This window comes from Anarrhichthys ocellatus, unplaced genomic scaffold, assembly GCF_004355925.1.
Source record: "Anarrhichthys ocellatus isolate YVR2014 unplaced genomic scaffold, GSC_Weel_1.0 scaffold23, whole genome shotgun sequence".
NCBI classification, from domain to species: domain Eukaryota; kingdom Metazoa; phylum Chordata; class Actinopteri; order Perciformes; family Anarhichadidae; genus Anarrhichthys; species Anarrhichthys ocellatus.
In genome coordinates, this window is record NW_022280053.1 from 1,905,185 (window position 1) to 1,923,533 (window position 18,349).

At 43.8% G+C, this 18,349-nt stretch overlaps 1 protein-coding gene across 9 annotated transcripts in view; it reads right to left on the reverse strand.

Moving 5' to 3' along the window:
- dab2ipb (DAB2 interacting protein b) overlaps nt 1-18,349 on the reverse strand; it is a 123,176-nt gene that overhangs the window by 63,337 nt on the left and 41,490 nt on the right. For 6 of the 9 annotated variants that reach the window (XM_031860074.1, XM_031860072.1, XM_031860075.1 and 3 more), the window contains one exon: nt 1,836-1,957. In XM_031860074.1, coding sequence (XP_031715934.1) covers nt 1,836-1,957 — 122 coding nt within the window. Of the gene's footprint in view, nt 1-1,835; nt 1,958-14,429; nt 18,330-18,349 lie in introns of those variants that run through there. The other 3 variants (XM_031860077.1, XM_031860076.1, XM_031860073.1) reach the window with 3 other exon arrangements.

Genomic DNA, 18,349 nt, shown 5'->3' on the forward strand with positions numbered 1-18,349 from the left:
GTGTGTGTGTGTGTGTGTGTGTGTGTGTGTGTGTGTGTGTGTGTGTGGGTGTGCGCAGCATCCATTTGTGTGTGCAGACAGTGAACCCAGTCTCTGCAAAAGAACATGAGAGACAAACATTTTGACAGATTTAGCTCAAGGCCTAGGAGGGATACTTTAGATGTCACCACAACTCTTTTCACTGGAGGGAGAACAGTGAGGGGTGGTTTGTCATTGCTAAAAGTGGGAGATGCAGGAGAGACGGAGGAGAATACGGCCGCCTGCCTGCAGGTCTTCCTGTTTGCATTCCTACATTTGTGTGTGCCATCATGCCGGTATCTAATCCCTCTATCCCCCATACAATACTGTGTTTTTCTCTACTGTAAGAGCATCCATTTGAACTATCGGCAAATATGTGATGATGATCAACACAATTTTAGTGAAATCTGATTTGTTTACTTGTTTACATCCAACAAAAGTTGATGGAAAAAAGTTGCTATGGGGAACTTAGTTGACTGTGCTACCCTCAAAGTCCAGAAGGGGGCAGTATGATGAAATAGTGGGTCAAACATTGTCTGGGGCTGCTTTCTTTGCCCAAGAAGTTACTGCTGCTTAGCAATGAGCCCACAGAAGTACGTTAAGTGGTCATGTGATTGAGACAGGATGACTTTGCTGCAGTGCTCCCCCCCCCTTCTTCCCTGGAGAGTACAAGGAGCAGTGTAACAGACACTTAATCAATATTTAGCCCCTCTATCTTACCCTTCCTGTCTCCTATAAGCTTTTTATTCTCCTTTTATTTTATATATATATATATATATATACACACACTCATATCCACTCATTGATTCCTGGTCATGTCAAAATAACACGACTCAATGACTCAATTCACATTCATGAGAAAAAGACACTCGCACGCGCACACTCACACAAACCTCATTTCCTCTTCTTTATATGAGCAGATGAGAGTTTTGCAATCTCTAGCTTATCAGGCTGTGGTGATTTCATCAACTCCTCAGTGAAGTTAAAACTGTTTCATGAGACACTTTATTCTCACTCTGCAGGTGGTCCAACACCAGTGGTTCTAGTTCTTATTTATTTGTATTTCCTGTGGGTTTTTGCTCAGCCTTAGAGGTATCCAGATTTGTCTCTTTTAGAGATAAACACTACATGATGGTGAAACTTTGAGTGCTGAAGATGTCTGATAGAGATCCTAACAGCCTAACATCCACTGTTTACAGTTCACCTCCAGGTTGTCATCTCCCCGCTCATTACTTATTAAATGCCAATATGCACTGCTAATTGCTAATTAGCGTGAAATTGATGACTCATAGCAAAATTTTTTGCTTCATTAACTGGCTGTTTATCTATTGAATTAAATATGGCAGAAAGCGTACCGGATTCGAATTAGAGAAAGATGACAGACAAAGAACTGCTCTGTGTGTGTGTGTGTGTTTCAAGAGGAAGAGAGACAGTTTGCTTATGAGCGAGCGAGTGACTGTGGGAGGTGTGGGAGCGTGCGTGTCGGCTCACATGAAGCATGTTGAAATTATTCAGTGTGAGATGCAATGAAAAATCTCACATGATGTAAAAAAAAAAAAAAAAAAAAAAAAAAGGCAGGATGGTGTGCTGAACATAAAACCCATGATGTGGAGACGTGTGAGGTGTAGACGCCTAACATCAAAGGCCCCATTCCAACATTTGAAGTAAATGAGTTTCATATTGGCATGGGTCCATCTGGACACCAGACACATCTCCTGACATATATACACAGCTGAGAGCCTCCTAAGGCAAACTAAGGTGGAGACGGAGACAACACGGACGTAGACCACAGAGACGATACATAAAAACAAACTCACAGTACTCACGGTGACTCTGAAAGGTGTGGCAGCCGTGGACGTAGCCTCCATAGTGGGTGTGTTCTTGTCTGAGGAGCTGCCTGGCATGCTGCGTCGGCGTCCTGTCCTCTCTGGAGGAGACTCTGCAGAACACAGACAGATCTTTAAGCTTTCTTTTTCTCACTTTGTGCAGCTCGACATTTTGGGAAATGCAATTGTTCCCTTTCTTGTCGAGAGTTACAGGAGAAGATTGACACCACTCAAGACAATTAGCTTAGCTTAGCCTAGCTTAGCTTAGCGTAAAGACTGTAAGCAAGGGGAAACAGCTAGCTAGGCTCTCTCAAAAGTAAAAACAGAACCAAAGACACTGACAGAGTGTTGAGTGAGGGTGTGGAGTTTGGGTTGCCCGATGGACTGAGACTCAGAGTGCTTCAAGAGAAAGTTTAGATATGACATATAAAGAATTCAACGTGTGCCGTGTGGACTTTAGATAAAAGGCAAATGTTGTATGAGAATATGCAAAAATACATGTTAGACTGTGCATCACTGGACCGTGTGTAGGCCTATCCCTCACTAAATGAGTCCATTCAGGAAGTAGGCTGTTGCTTTCCATTCCGGATTTTTCCATCATTTCCCTGTTTACTGATAACTTATCTGTTATCTTTTTTTTATCTTGAATCTGTCAATCTAATGCTTTCCCTTTACTTGGAAACACACAGAGCAGCATGGTATCAGATCAGTATGAAAGAGTTGTTCTGGAGTCACTGACTGAGAGCAGCAAATCTGGACACGTCCTAAAGGAATGTTGAGCATGCATGTATCCACAGACTTCACACTTAACTGCTAGCTCATATGTGAAGAGCAAACTATCACCAGGTTAGTCATTTGGTAAACTTTTATAACCCCAAAATGGTGAATGGAAAGCCACAAAGTTCTGGGCATGAACTGCAGGATGAAATTATGAAGCAACTCCTCCCCTTCTCTCGCTCTCTCACACACACATACACACTACACTGTAGTATATAATATGGATAAGGAGTGTTTTATATATATATATATATATATATATATATATATATACAAGGCGTCTGTAACCAGTGAACACTTAGTATCCTCACAAAGCTTGGTCATAAGTCCACATATTGTAAAATCAAAATGCGATAAGACTTGAGAATATGCCACTAAACAAAGGAAAGATGCATGAATTTACATATGCTGGTTTAAATACTGGCTTCAGCTAAATGAGGACTGTAGTGATCCGATATTACTAAACATTTGATGTACCGAATGTTGTGCCAAAAAGTCATATGATATTTGCATATGGAGCATCTCTAATAGGCCACACACACTTGGAGTGTGGCGTGTCTGTCGAGCTGAGATGTGCTAAATTAGCTGTCTGCTGTTCAACAGGCTGGTTGTCGGACTTAGCGCACACTGTAATTGAAGAATGAATGGTGGAAAAGCACTTCCTGCTGTGCAGAGCACAAGCCGGCATCCCAACCCCCCATAATTCTCAGCTTTACATAAACATAAACGCAGTCCGCGACAACAAACAGCAGACGGACACAACGTGCTCCGACACGGAGCAGACGTCCTCCGTCGCAAAATCAAATCTCTATAATTGAAAAGCGGAGCCATCTGGATCCTCTGAGCAGCGATTCAATGCTCTGTGGAGGTGAGGAAGACTTTAAACTAGCTCGGTCTTTGTGTCACAGAGACATGGTACGACTCAGGACGTGACTGACAATGGGAAGTGGTCCAAGTCAAGTATCAAGTACTTGAAGGAGAGTCCATGTCCAGTTAGTCTCCATCAACAAATTACAAGTCTTACGAGTCTCTGAATCCTGACCTTTAAAATCATTTCAACATTTTCTTTTGAAAGCTGTGTTAAGCCCTACTTGGAACGGTCACATTTATTTATATTTGCAGACTTAAGCCTGACTTAAGTCCAAGGCTGTGATCAAATAGTTGTTTTTTGTTTTTTTTCGCAGAAGGTTCCTAACAAAGTAAAATGTTCTGGAAGTATCTTAAGTGGCAGCCATGATAAGACAGCTAAGAGCTAAGGAAAGGAGCTTCAGTGCTTCTCTTCTTATCTCCTTTAACACATGTTACACTGGACCATTCTCTTTAAAAGGAGAAAATTACACAATTCCTTGCGGCAGCCACATTTAAAGCAATGCACCATTCGGCCCTCGATAACATCCACCATGGCTGTTTAATCGTACACTGTGGATAGATTGAAAACATTCTTCTTGGGATGTGTGATTCTGATTCCGACAGGAGTCTTTGCCTTGAATTGTGCAGCGCTGAATTTCTCACTGTAGCCTACTCAAACAAACACATCCTTCCGCCCGCCGTCACGTGAGGGCAGTTGGAATCTCTAAGCACTGCGGTTATCTTATAAATTCTCCTCGACAGCTCTCCTTGACCTCGTGTACTTTTCCATCGAGGTCAAGGAAACCTGGTTAGGAAAAGACAGGATGCCATTTTTTTTTTTTGCTATTTGATGGCAGCCCAAGTCTACAACTGTTACTGTCAGTCCGAAAAGGCCACGACCACATGTCCTATGTACAGTGTCTTCATTTGTAGCAGGGTGATAAGCTGGTCCTGTCACATCCTGGAGAACGGATACCATTATCATGGTACAATATTTAATAAAAACTGGTATACTAACAGACCACTTAAAACAAGTGTCTCACTTCCTTATTATAATAAAGAAATATTGAAATGTCTGCTGCCAGGACTGATGAGGTAATCATGAACATTGACTGAATTAAGTCAGCAGCGTGAATTTCTCTTTTCTCTCGTCAAAAACTATTTCTGCGCTCAACCCTCCAGTCTTCTTAATTCCTTAACGGAAATCCCCTCCCCCGCGCTCGTACACAGCTGGCTGCTCCGAGCTCATAGGAGAGCTCACACAGACACACAAACACACATCATTTAGTTGTGAACTAATTGCTGTGTGAAATTGCAGCGTGCGCTTCCACATGTTGTCACCATCTGGGTGTAATGCATCTTTATAAATGCATGGAAAATGTCCCTTGCCACAACTCGCTCATGTGTCTCTGACTCCAAACTTTCTCCCCGACAGCAAACGGTAAACATGCACTCGCGCCCAATAAAACTTCAATTAGAAACACGACTTCCGAAAAACCGAAGTAAATCATCAAAGAGCCGTTTAACACGGCATGTGGTGGCTGGTTTCAGATTGTTAACACTTTCTAAATGGTTCTGAACACCGTTCAGAAGGGGCCGTCTAACTGCTGTTGATTAAGCTATTCTATCTGAAGTGGTATGAGGGAGCATCTAGCATACCAAGGCTCTATTTTGTAAGGTCAATCAAAGGGTCAGAGGGCCCACAGACAACGGCTGATGAACTACCAAATCCTATTGTTTTATATCGACCTTATTTCAAATCTATTCCCTGCATATACTTTTCTTAATTTCCTCATCTTCCACCTTCTCTTCCTTATCGTGGCCATATAATTGTCGTTCTCCTTCACAAATCCACTTTCCTTCCTCCGTGTGCACTCAAGATTATCGTTATCTTCAAACCTCCATATCCAAAATGTTCTCAATGTATCATCACAACATCATCTCCTACCTTAAATCAAATTCTCATCCGACCTTACCTCCTCATTGCGCCTCTCTTGCCGCTGTTCTCTACCCTTTCACATTCCCCCAAAAGTCATACCACCGCCTCCTTCTCCTCCATCATCATATACCCACAAATAGAGCGATCACTCTGCCTTGATTCCACTCACCTCTGGGCTTACTCACAGTTGTTTAATGGGACCCTGAAAATGCCAGTGAGAGCCCTGGGGGACATAAAGCTGCACAGAGTGCATAGATAATGGTCACCTGCATTTCTTGTGTGCACAGGAGTGAATGTGTGTCACGGGTCTGGCCCTCAGAGATAGGGGCAGTGTACAGCCTGGGAGTGAAAACATCTCTTTGTGAACAGTCAATAAAAGATTAACCAAAATGAATAACTGAGTGTGAAAGGAATAGTTTGACTTTTTGAGAAATTGTTTGTTCTCCTTCCACTTGCCAATCAATCCACCCACCAACCCATCTACCCGTCCATCCATCGTTCTGTCATATCCAGAGCTCTTCCTTCCTCCCAGTAACATTCAGTTATGCTTTGACGAGTGGCAGGAGAATGGATATTTTCCCAAAAAGTCAATCTATCCATCCGTCCATTCATCGTTCTATCGTATACAAAGCTCTGCCTTCCTTCTATTAACATTCAGTTATACATGTCCGCTCTCTTGAAGATTGTTGCTATACATCCGTCCATCCATCCGTCCATCGTTCTATCATATCCAGAGCTCTTCCTTCCTTCCATTAACATTCAATTATACTTTGAACTTTTGGGAAAATATCCGCTCTCCTGCAGCTTGTCGCTATACATCCACCCCCCCCCCCCCCCCATCCATCCATCCATCCATTCATTCATCCACCCATCGTTCTATTCTACCCAAAGCTCTTCCGTCTTTCCATTAACATTCATTCATATAGGTCACTTTTCATATTTCCTTAGTCTTTCCCGGCGAGGCGTGCTCCATCCAGTGACCAGTGCCAGCTAACGTTCCCTTCCTCTCAGAGCTCACCAGCACAGGATATTACAGCTTGCAAAACGAGTAGCCGAACGGTGGGGGAGGAAAAGTTCAAAGCCTCTCCTACTTCTAAAAACAAAGAGTCAATCATTTCAAACGTTTTGTGCGCTGCTATCAAGGCGAGACAAACGGGATGAGTGTGGTATGGCTGACTGGTGTGTGAGGTGTGCAGGTAAACAGCACGCTGGGCAGTCGGGTACCGGTGGTAATGTGTTACAAAGACTGTTAGAAGGCCGACAGGCACCTGATAGCATCTAGCTAGTCATCTGACAAAACAAAACAGGGATGGGGATGAACATTTTGCACAACAACTTATTTTTGCTGTGGCTGTGCCGAAGTGCTGTGCTCATATAATAATAATGGCAGTTGGCCTTTTGAACACGTGTTATTTTGCCTGGATTGACATGCTGTATGATCTTTCATCACTCTACGAGCTGGCTGCGCTAAGTGGCTGATTTCACAAAAGGTAAGCAAGTTGTTGTTGTTGCACGGGGTATATAATCTGCCCACAAATGATAGCGACTTGAAAAGAAACATTCGGCATCTACACTCTGTACTGCTGGTGTTACACTGGTAAACTGCTGACTCGGAGTTCTTGATTTGTGTGTCAGAAATGTCTACGCCACAGAAAAGATGAGCGATTTGTGATTTAATGTATAATTACATGCGCGTTCATCGCTGCTTCTGTTTATGCGATGTGTTGATGAAATATGTATCAGACACATGAGATACTTTATCCAAATGCTGAAGGTCCTGGTTCAAAAATACGAAGTTTATAAACCTAAATTAAGTGATCTGGGAGATCACTTAATTTAGTTACTCCTGAGCGACAACTTTCACATGCATGTAGTCATTTGATCGACTATTAATATCAAAATATGATAATAGCCGCTTTAAGATGCATATTGGAACAAGGCGGATGAATATTCCGACCTGTGCTCATCGAGCTAATGAGGGTTTGAGTACAAGTTAACAGCAGCGCGTGTCGGCGCTTCAACATCGCTATACAACCTGAGTGCTGAAAAATAGCCTCCAAAGAGAATGCAGAGTTCTTGTGTTGTGACAGGAGGGGAAATCAGAGGGGAATACGCACACGCACACACACACACACACACACACACATTCTCTGTAGGCCGGTGAAATGTGCAGCAAAAATCACAGGCTGTCAAACTGCGTTCACTGTGTTCTCTCTACCTGGAGGACTATCTTCTCTTGGTCCGCCCCGCCTCTCATCCTCCCTCCCTCACAAATACATCACTTTTCTGTTTTTCTCCCTCAAGTACAAGACAACTAGAACTTGCCTTGACTGGCTGATAGTGCCGCATAAATAAATAAAAAAAAGCTCCGTCTGTCTCTGGAATATAAACTGTGAATTAATGTCAATCAACGAGCAATCTGTCAGTTTTTTTCTCATTTATTTTTTCAGAAGGCATCGTCTCATTACTGGTATATCTGACTCTGCTGGTTACGGAGGTCACAGCGGAGGCCCGCAAGGCTTTACAGGCACGGCTTCGAATTGTCAGACTACACGTGTCGGTGTGTGAGATAGAGAGAAAGAGACTAAGAGAGGAGAGAGAGTGTTTCCTTGTGGGTGCACAGAGACTGTAATGTGTTAACACTGAGCTGTGAGGACGGGGGCTGGACTTGTGACCTGTGCGATGTGGTATTTACACAGCGCAGAGATGATGGGGCGATAAAGAGGTGCTGCTCCGTCTCCTTGGGAGCAACTCCGTGGACACGAGGGAGTAAGAGAGAATCATTTCAACCACCGCTAGTTCGGAAACAGTCGACAGTCACTTAACTTTCTGCTAACACTGTGCCCCTCTCTGAGGTCGACTGTGTGGTGATGACATCACAGCGGCCTGAATTTAGACCAGAATTCAGAATAAACACCCCAAAAATGGAATATGGAAAAAAAATCTAGAAAAGTTTGTGAGACAGACATTCGACACTGTAAAAGTTCAGATATCGGGAGTATCAAGCAACACCACAGCGAATTTGAGCTGGATTCTATATTCGACCCCGTTGGAGCGACATCCAGCGAGAGGGGCTCTGCTTCATGTTTAGTTTGGCACACGAATGCCTTTGTGTGCAGAGTGTTCTGGGAAGGCAGAGGAGAGGGGTGGTGGTGGATGAGGAGGAAGAGGAGGAAGAGGAGGAGAAGAGTGGGCTGCAGGAGGAGGAAGTTTGTGTTTGTGCAGAGGGCGACACAGCAGCAACATTCCTCCGACGGCGGACTGAGATCGCACCAACTTCAATAACATCCACTGCCAGACAGATATGAAACAAACATTATCATCATTATTGAGAACGGAATTTATGGATTGATTTTCAAGACGCATTTCTCACTAGATTTCTCTCTCATTCCTCATTGTTTTGTTGCATATTGTGGTATTAGATCCAGAGCCTGTAATTACAACCACAATATGAACTGGGCTGCTATCAAATATCTTTGTCAGTATCATGACAGCACACTTCATGTTCCAACCTTGACTGTGCGCAGACACACACACACACACACACACACACGCACACGCATGCATGTGAGAATATCTACGCTTCACTCGCACACGCTGTCTGCTGTGTGTCGACAGGCTGTTTTCAGGACGAGGGATGGCAATGATCTTCTATAGTTCCACAGCTTTTTACCCCCCCCCCCAAAATCATTCCCAGGCTCTGGCTCTTGTAATCTGAGTTGATATATATGGATTATGGGGGGATTAGCCTGCACCTGTCCTCCTGTTATTGGAGTCTTTTGGGTGCTCAGAAGCGCCGCGTCATCTGGCCCATCTCCATGATTCACCAGGCTGAGGTGAAAAAGGGGGGGCAGGCAAGGACACAGACCCCAGAGATGAGACTAAAATCAGACGTAATCCCGGGTTAGACATTGCGATGCTGAGGAGAGTTCTGGCGCTCTCACTTCTCTGCTTCACTGCTATATCCACTGTCTCTCTTGTCTCGTCTGCTTCCCATTATATGGTCTCAGAGGAAATGGATCCTATAATACAGACCTGACGTAGATGGGAAGTACTTGTCCTCCGTTTTAACTTTTAACTAATTTCTACAGTTTTATCTCATATATACTCTCCTGCCCCTTGGCCTGACAGTATATGCTGAAAATTAAGGCAACATGATCAAAGAATGAGGTTGCCTATGCTGATTAGCGAAGCCTTTGTTTTACTAAATCGAGACCTTAATCTCAGAGAGGATGTTCGGGCGCAAACTGCAAAAACAGATCAAAGGGCTAATCTGTTTGAGAGAAAACAGGAAACGTGATTCCATTGGCCATGAAGTTAAGTTCTGAACTTGGCACTACTTAGCTCTAAATCCCTCTTTTTTTTGTCTCCTGCATTTTAATATTTAAATCAGATTAACACTTTGGGACACGAATCATTAATTCCAGCCTTCCTGTGTATACAAATGTGACTTTGGCAGTGGAAACTGAGTCGTTATGATGTGTCTGTGTTGTCGTGGCCATGTTTCCTATCCAGCTGCCTGATGTCTGTCCTCAGTTCCCATCAGCACACACACACACACACACACGCACACACACACGCGCACACGCACACACACACACACACACACACACACACACACACACGCAAAAATCTGGCTACATCATAAAGAGCATGACAGAAACTAAGCATGACGCAGTAGCACAGATCAAAAGTGTGTCTTGATAATGACCCACTGAGAGTATGATTATGTGCAATAATTGTCAGTGGTAATGCATTATTGAGTTGTTATTGAGGAGTTCAAACACGATCGTGCGAGCTGCTGGCTGTAACTTTCTTCACTGTTGTGATGTTTCATGGTTCCACGCAGTCAGTACTTCGCTTCTCGTTAACGCATGCTGCGTCGTGTATGTTCCGGTGCCCTCGCCGTGAACAGTCGCAGAGCTGTCGGAGCCTGTATGTCTGTCGGTGCATGCGTGTGTTCAAAACCTCCTCTTCATTTCTAAAGCCTACCTCTGTGGACATCGTGTGCTGGACTTACCATACCAGTACAGTTGGACCCGATTTGTATTATTGTTCTGTAATTGTCTTCCTATCATTAAACTTCCTCTGCTAACATTTTGTTCAGTATTTCCTTCCCTTTCCTGTCATTTTTCCTTTCTTTGGTTTGTTTAGTTCTTCCTTGTGTGAACAGAACACAACCATTGTTGATGTGGACCCATTGAGAGACTGTATGTGATATTGAGCTATACTGAGACTGAGATATGCCTCCCTGACTGCTGCTCGCCTCATCCTCGAACATTTCATTTTGATGTAAGACAAACCAATAGTTGAACTCTCACGTCTGTCCGCTCGATCTAAGGCTGGAGCCAGGAGGCGGTTAGCTTAGCTTAGCATACAGACTGGTAACAGGGGGAAACAGATAGCCCGTCTCTGTTTAGAGGTAGCAAAATGTGCTTTTGTTTAATCCGCACACAGTGTCGTTGTCATTGTAATGTCGCCAGAATGAGATTTCCAACAAGAAGCGGTCAGAGTGGCCTCTCTGAACTTTTTACCACGACCTATTTGCGCACACTTTGAATTGTGCTTTACAGGTTCATTATTTACCGACTGGGCGACTGTGGCTAAGTGGAGAGCAGGGTCCTCCTTCAATCAGAGGATCGGCGGTTCGATCCCCAACTCCACAAGTCGCATGTCGATGTGTCCTTGAGCAAAACACTTAACCCCAAAATTGCTCCCGTAGCTGTGCCTACGGTGTAGAAATATGATATAATCTGAATTGTAAGTTGCTTTGGATAAAAGCTGAATGACTGTAATGTAATGTACCGAGTCGAATACTTGTGGAGGCAGACCATTGAATGAATTAAATTACAATTACAACAGAAAAACAAAACGCAGTAGACTCTGCCAGTAGCAGACAAACTTCAAAAGGGAATGGATGTTATGTATATGGAGGCCTTCAAAAGTACAGTATGTGAAGCGTCTATTTATCTGTACACAGTTGCCAGCTGGTGGTGAGGTGTTGTCAGCTTTTAAGTGTAAATATGGGTCAGCAAGAATAGAATTAGATCAATGGAAAGGAGGGAGCAACCAGCTGGTTTGGTTGATACTCCTATGGGGGGGACCCAACCACCGATGGCAGTCTATCTCATACCCTCCAAAACAATATGATCCACTCAGCCAAGTAAGAGAAAAGAAAGAAGAGACAGACACTTAACTTTGATTCACTTTTCAGAGACCTAATTCTCCCACCAAAGTGTCTCTCTCCGAGGAGATACAAAAGTTTAGTAGAGCCCAGACAACTTCTCTGTGGGTTCTGTAAGTCCTTTGCAATTTAAAGATGTTATGTCTCGTACAAAGACTGCAGATAAAAAGAGACAGATTATGAATTCTGTTGCGTAAAATGGCAATATTCCATTTTTTCACAGGACAATTCAGAACAAAGAGTTTGATTGCATCAAGAGTTTCGTAACGTGGCGGCATAACAAGTCAGAACAGACAATGTGCTGCCGTTCTCCCTTTGAGATAAGCAGTCATTTTCTATGTAAATGTCACAAACCTCTGCGAAAGAAGGGGAAACGGATCCAGAGTGTGGGGAGAGTGAACCAAACTGATACGAGTTTTTTCCATTCGCAGATAATGACGCGCTGACGCACACGCTGGGAAAACAATAAACACATGAGCTCATGCAGCTGCCACCTGATCGGTGCCAGTGACGGTGTGTATACACCAAAGAGGGGCAACAGTAACTTCCTCATGATAACTCACAGAGCTGGTCCGAGGCTGTGGCCTGAACAAAAACACCCTTTTTATGCAGCGCTGCTGGGCTTCTCGAATGAGATACATTTCAGCGATATCACATCATCTGTAGCTCCAGGCACATAGTAGTGTTTACTTGAGAGAAAAGTCTTATTGCGAGGAGTTCGAGAAAACACACACACATATTGAGAGGTGGGCGGTTTGAATAATACCGTCCAATCGTGTTTATGTAATTCTATATATACGTAAATATTGCAGTAGTGGTAAAGTGAATTACATACTTGGGTTATAATTCTATGTGGGCTCATCACTACAAGCAACTCCTTTCACATGCAAGTAGTCATTTGATACGCTGTGATATAAAAATATTGATTACAGCGACTTTTAAAAGGTCCAGCGAGTAGGAGAACTACAGTGGCCGACGCGGGAACATTAATGACCCCTTCTAGAGCCAGTGTTTGGTTTTGTCCGTTCTGGGCCACCGTAGCAACATGGCGGTGCAACGTAGTGGACTCCATGAAGAGGACTCGTCCCGTATGTAGATATAAACGTCTCATTCTGTGGTAACGGAAACACAACAATTCTTGTTATCAGGTGATGATACACTAAAGAAAACCCCTTGTTATTATATTACATTTCTGCCAATAGATCCCGCTAAATGCTACACACTGGACCTTAAAGAAAGCGAAACAAAAGAGGAATAAGTGTCACTTGTTGCATTGAGTATTACTTTTAAATGAAAAATATAACACTGCCTATGATGTGAATCCAAAGACATACGCATTCTTTGTAGCTTTAATAATCACTTGCTTCCTATTGATTCAATTATAATAGTCTGATGAATCCTCCAAACTGATCCACATAAAAGCCTCCAGAATGCACTCATGCACGACCACACACATGCAGTTACAAGTTTCGGAACGTGCAAAGCACGACCACAACTTCTTTCAACTATTCCGACCACAAAAATCAAAGCGTGTATTGCTCTTGACAGTGTTTTTTTCCTTCATCTGGGAACAACCTCCACTCACCCTGTCTGCGTTCATGTGCAGTGTGTAAAAGGTTTTGTGAGGGGAGCTCGCACTTAGCCGCAAAGATCAAGGCGTGGAGTGTGTTGGCGTGTGTGTCTTTGCGCATAAGCTTAAATGCATGTGCGCGTGTGTTTTTTTTTTTGCTAACTGAATGACAGAGGGAAGACTTCAAAGCAGCTCTTTCATCAGATAGAGAAGCAAACAAATCAGGCACCTGCAAACTCTGTTTGTCTCTTTCGCATGGCCATGGCAGTCTTTGTCTGTCTGTGACTATGGAAGACAAATTACGCTTACATAATGCATCTGAAAAAAAATAAAATGAAAATAAAATTCCAAGCAAAGATCAGTTTCAGCGACAGTGAGCCTGGTGTTTTCCTGCCTGAGCCGTTTGCATCATATCCACAGCAACCGAGCAACAGATGCGCAACAGTCTTTTACTTAATATCTTGGCTGGCAAGTTGCAGCAGTTCACTTGAAATAAAAATCAATTGGCGGGAGATTTCAGAGATATTTCTGTTGTGTGCAACTTGAGCCAAGCCTTGGGGGCAGACTTATCGCTATAACCTTACAGTTCAAACACTGCCTCCAGCAGCGACTAGAACAGTACTGAGAGGCAGAAAAGGCAGCAAAGTGAAAGAAACGGAGCGCTCGAGAACATGGGCCAATGGAAAAAAAAGAAGAAGTTATTCAGTGCAGAAAACTAACTTACTTTTTTTTGGGGGGGGGGGGGGGGGGTCTTACTCGGAACTCCAATGTTCACAGGCAAAGCGCCCTGAACAGGGTGGGACATGGCAAGTTGATGCTTAGCTGAGAGCTGTCAAGTGCTGGTGGTGCAATTTCAGAGAAGCATCACCTTGTGAATAGTGACGCCAAACTGTCATCTCACTGTGTTTCTCATGAACACACGAACATGAGCAAAAAAAAAACACATCGGCAAGAGTGTGCATGGCTTCAAATAGTAATGTAAATAGTAATGTTACTATAAATGTCAACAATATGGCAGTAAAAAGTGTTGCTTGCACAGTACATCATACAATTCTGGAGAGAAACACCAACACAAATATGAAATTGCTATTCAGAAACACAGGCACTGTCAAAATAAGTACGTGAGCCACAGTATCTTCTTAACTTTATCAGCTACAGTGTTTTGCTGGAACAAAGCTACTACACTGAGTCTTGTGGTGTCTACGAGGCTAAAACTGCTGCATGGGCGAAACTTATTTTTTCAGCAGTGGTAGTAGTATTTATTACCTCTGCTGGCAGGCGGCCTGGTGCGGCTGCGGGACCGGCTTCGCTGACGCTGCAGTCGGGACTTGCCCAGGAATCTGTAGTAGTACGAGGGTCTCCCAGACCCCTTCCTCGTGACCCCAGCCATGGTGCTGGTTTCTAACCTGAAGCCCGCCAACAACAAGATATCTCAGCAGCACTCGAAACAAGACCTCTTGAATGTAGTTTCTGGTATCGGTGCAGATAAACTCCAGGCAACGTTCTCCAGGACTGCAACTCTTGCTTTATAACAAACTTCACTCTCAGTCCTCTCGCAGACGATCACAGCTACTCAAGTTAAAGTCCTCATGGATTGTGCAGTGATCAAATCAAATCCAAGCCATTGTGAAACCATTTCCCATTGCAGAGAGAAGATTAAACCATCAAACACCCACAAAGTCCTCGTGGATTGTGTCGTGATCAAATCCACTCCATCGTGAAACTGTTTTCCCTCATTGGAGAGAGAGAAGATTAAAACATCAAACATCCACCTCTGTTCAAGGCTAGTGTCCTGTCCCACAAGCTCAGACTTAAGCTCCACCTTTTTGAACACTCCCCCTCAATGTTTCCCACAGTGGGACCCCAGAGGCATGATGTCCGGAATACTGTGAGTGTGTGTATCCTGAATGACAGGAAAGCTGTTGCTGTTCCCAGTGTGCCCGAGTGCACCAAAGGAATTTTATAGACAGTCAGAAAAGCCAGTACCTCTTTTTCATGAAGCAGTGAAGGAGTACTCTTGTAACACAATTGTGTGCATCCACAAACCACTATCTCCAACTCCTGTGACTGTGTGTGTAACAGACAGAGAGAGAGTGAGAGTGCGCTTTGTGTTTGAGAACAACAGGAGGAAAGTTTGGGCTGCGTAGAAAACATGCATAGATAAGGGATTCAGTGGATTGGAGTTAACAAGACAGCAGATCACAGAAGGTTGTACTTCCCTCCAACAACCACGCTAATCTGGTACATACTCACAGATAAGACGGCCTCTGGTGCAGTCAGCAAGTCTGACATAAAACAAAAAAAAACTCACACTATAAGTGACTCCTGATCCGGTGACAGGCCGAGTCATGTTCCTGGTTTTACAACTTAACAACTGTAATTTGCCTCCTGGGCAAGAAAGGGCATGACAGGGAGGGACGGCCAATCACAAGCAGATGTAAATAGGCTGTTGAACACCGTGGAACAGCCAATCACAGCGTGCTCTGAAGGAGAGGGTCAGGCAGATGGAGTATAGTCCACAACTAGTCATTATCACATGCACAATTGCAAGGATGCATGTGTGCGTGGTCACAAACAGCCTGGGGAAAAAAAACAACTCTTTGTAACCACTTTGTCTCTCATGGTCCCAAGATAAATTAATTTAAATCTTCATCTCCTGCTCTCTCATACTCTGCCTCTGCATTACCTTTCCTTCCCTCTATGGCCGCTTGTTGCTAGTCAGAGTAGCGGGGACCATAACGCTTCACGCTGTGTGGAGTTTTTGTCATTACCTCGGCCCATAAACTCACAATGACAGAATGCCACAGCGCGTGTGTACGTCTCTGTATGTCTCTAACATTGACTTAACTGTTCCCCGGGTCCCACAGAGAGAACTTAACTGGACCATTAGTAGGTACACATCAATCCAGAGCGAGTCAGAGTCTGGTGCCGGGTAGCAGAGGGAATGTAAAGGCCTTCAGGCTTCACTCTGCTGCCGGAGGGCTCGTGAAACCTCGCGAAACCCCCTGAAGACCCCGTTAACGTGTTCTCTCAATCTCACGGAGAAACGAGTGGCATACAAGTGTGTCTAAGTTCGAACAAATATGCGTCACAAGCAAACCAGAAGTGGCTGGTGTGAGGCCAGACTGTGTTTGTAATTACAAATCTGATTGATTCATCTTGCCTGCGTAATAGTCCCTGTGGGAATAGCTACCTACAATGAGCTCCTGTAAGACGGGCCAGCAGCCTACAGACAGGCGGACCGGAGAATCAGGGTCACGCAGAGTTTGCGTGCTGCTGCATTAGCCTCCTCTGGGGCTAATAACAGGTCAAGAGAAAAGGTAAAGTAAACCACAGGGTTTGGGTTTGTGAATGCCAGTTGTGAGCTCCTGCAGTATGGGATAGGTCAGGAGGACCCAAATGTGCACCGTCAATGATTCCCGAAATTGGTCTGTAAAATACTGGTTACATTAGAGGAAGCCAAAGACTCTGCAGATGGAAAACAAGATAAAAAAAGAATAAATTCTCACAGTTCTGTTTGTAATAGTTATCCGTCTGCCTGTTGCTGGCAGGTACAACTGGTTTAAGGAGAAGTTTTGAGATATTCTAAGACCAAAACCAATGATCAGTTGATCAACTAAAAGGTATTTTCTTCGCTGCCAAAGCCTAACATACACATTGTTGCCCTTGAACATCTCCAGTGTACAGTTCCCTCCTCACAATGAACAGGGACATTATAGTGTATTGAGTCAATCCCACAAACACTGTTTCGCTGCCATTCAAAATCATTGAAGGACCATATGTGTATTAACCCACTGCTGAAAATAGTCCCCAGCAAAGTACCATTTAGTTTTGTTTGGATAGCATTTGCTAAAAACTATACAGTGCCCAGCTGTTATAGGAAATGATTTAGTTGAGTCTTTTTTTAAACATTAAATGATGTCTGTGACCCAAACCAATGGGCCTGCCTGTGTGTCAAAGACAGCATTAGGATGTACTGACACATTGTTGGTGTTTTTGATGATAATGACAAAAATATTGACCAGTGGCAGCCTAACCCTTTACGTCTGACATGCAGTGCATTTCTATTTGAAGGGGGGGGAGGTGTAATAAAGATGCTGATTTGCAAGTTTCTTTGATGGCATCACTTAAAAAGCAGGCATTTCCACAAGGTATTTAATACCCCGCTTTCCATCCAGTCAGCATGCTGGATAGTTACAAGGTTTGGAAACAACAAGTCTTGCACGCGAATAGAGACACACTGATGACTGAAACGGAAATATAAAATTGACATGAATGCATTTAGTTTACTGCTGTGATCAGCGCGAGCCGCTAAGTGTGCTGAGTACAGAACCATCGAGCAGGAACCAAGAATTTGAGTGGGATGGTTTGCAAGTGAATTCATGTGCAGCCTACGGGAGGACGATACTTCTTGTTCTTCGTAACACCCGGAAAGAATATGTCTGCCGTGTGAATGGTAGCATGTTTTCATAAAGAGCTGTGCTGCATGAAACAATCTCCTGTATACGTATCTCCTATATATTCCTTGAGCTTCGCTCTATTTTCACCCACAACCCCCCCGACCTAACCCTCAAATAAAAACACACTGAACAAGTGAGAGACACTGAGCTTTTTTAAAGCTCTAAAACACTATTTAGAAATGCTGGTGATGTGTCCAGCCGAGGGGAAAATGAAACTAATTCCACTTTTGGAGCAGAAGAAAAAAATAAAATAAATAAAAGACAAAGAGAGATGTATCGATTCTCAGCACAGCTCACTCTATTGTCTCTAAATGGATCTTCTCGCACAGAGACTGGCACACACTGGCTATTACACCTAAAATATAGCCGGCCATTAGAAGAAAACACCTCAGAATGAGTCACGGAGCAGACCAGCGGGTGATAAGAAACCATAAAGATTCGAGGTTTGAGAGTCCCGGCAGACCTTGTTGGTCTGGAAATGACAACACATATATTGGTATGGATTACAAGCATCGGGTAAGACACAATTGATAGCTACTGCTGCTTGAATCTCCTTGGGCAGATAGTATTTTACCCTCTAAAAGACAGCTCGACTTTATTATATAAAATAAAGTCACTGCTGCATTGGTGTAAACAGCAGCAAACATAGATGTCAGGTGACAGAGAGGACACTCGGGAGTCTCTCTCTCTCTCTCTCTCTCTCTCTCTCTCTCTCTCTCTCTCTCT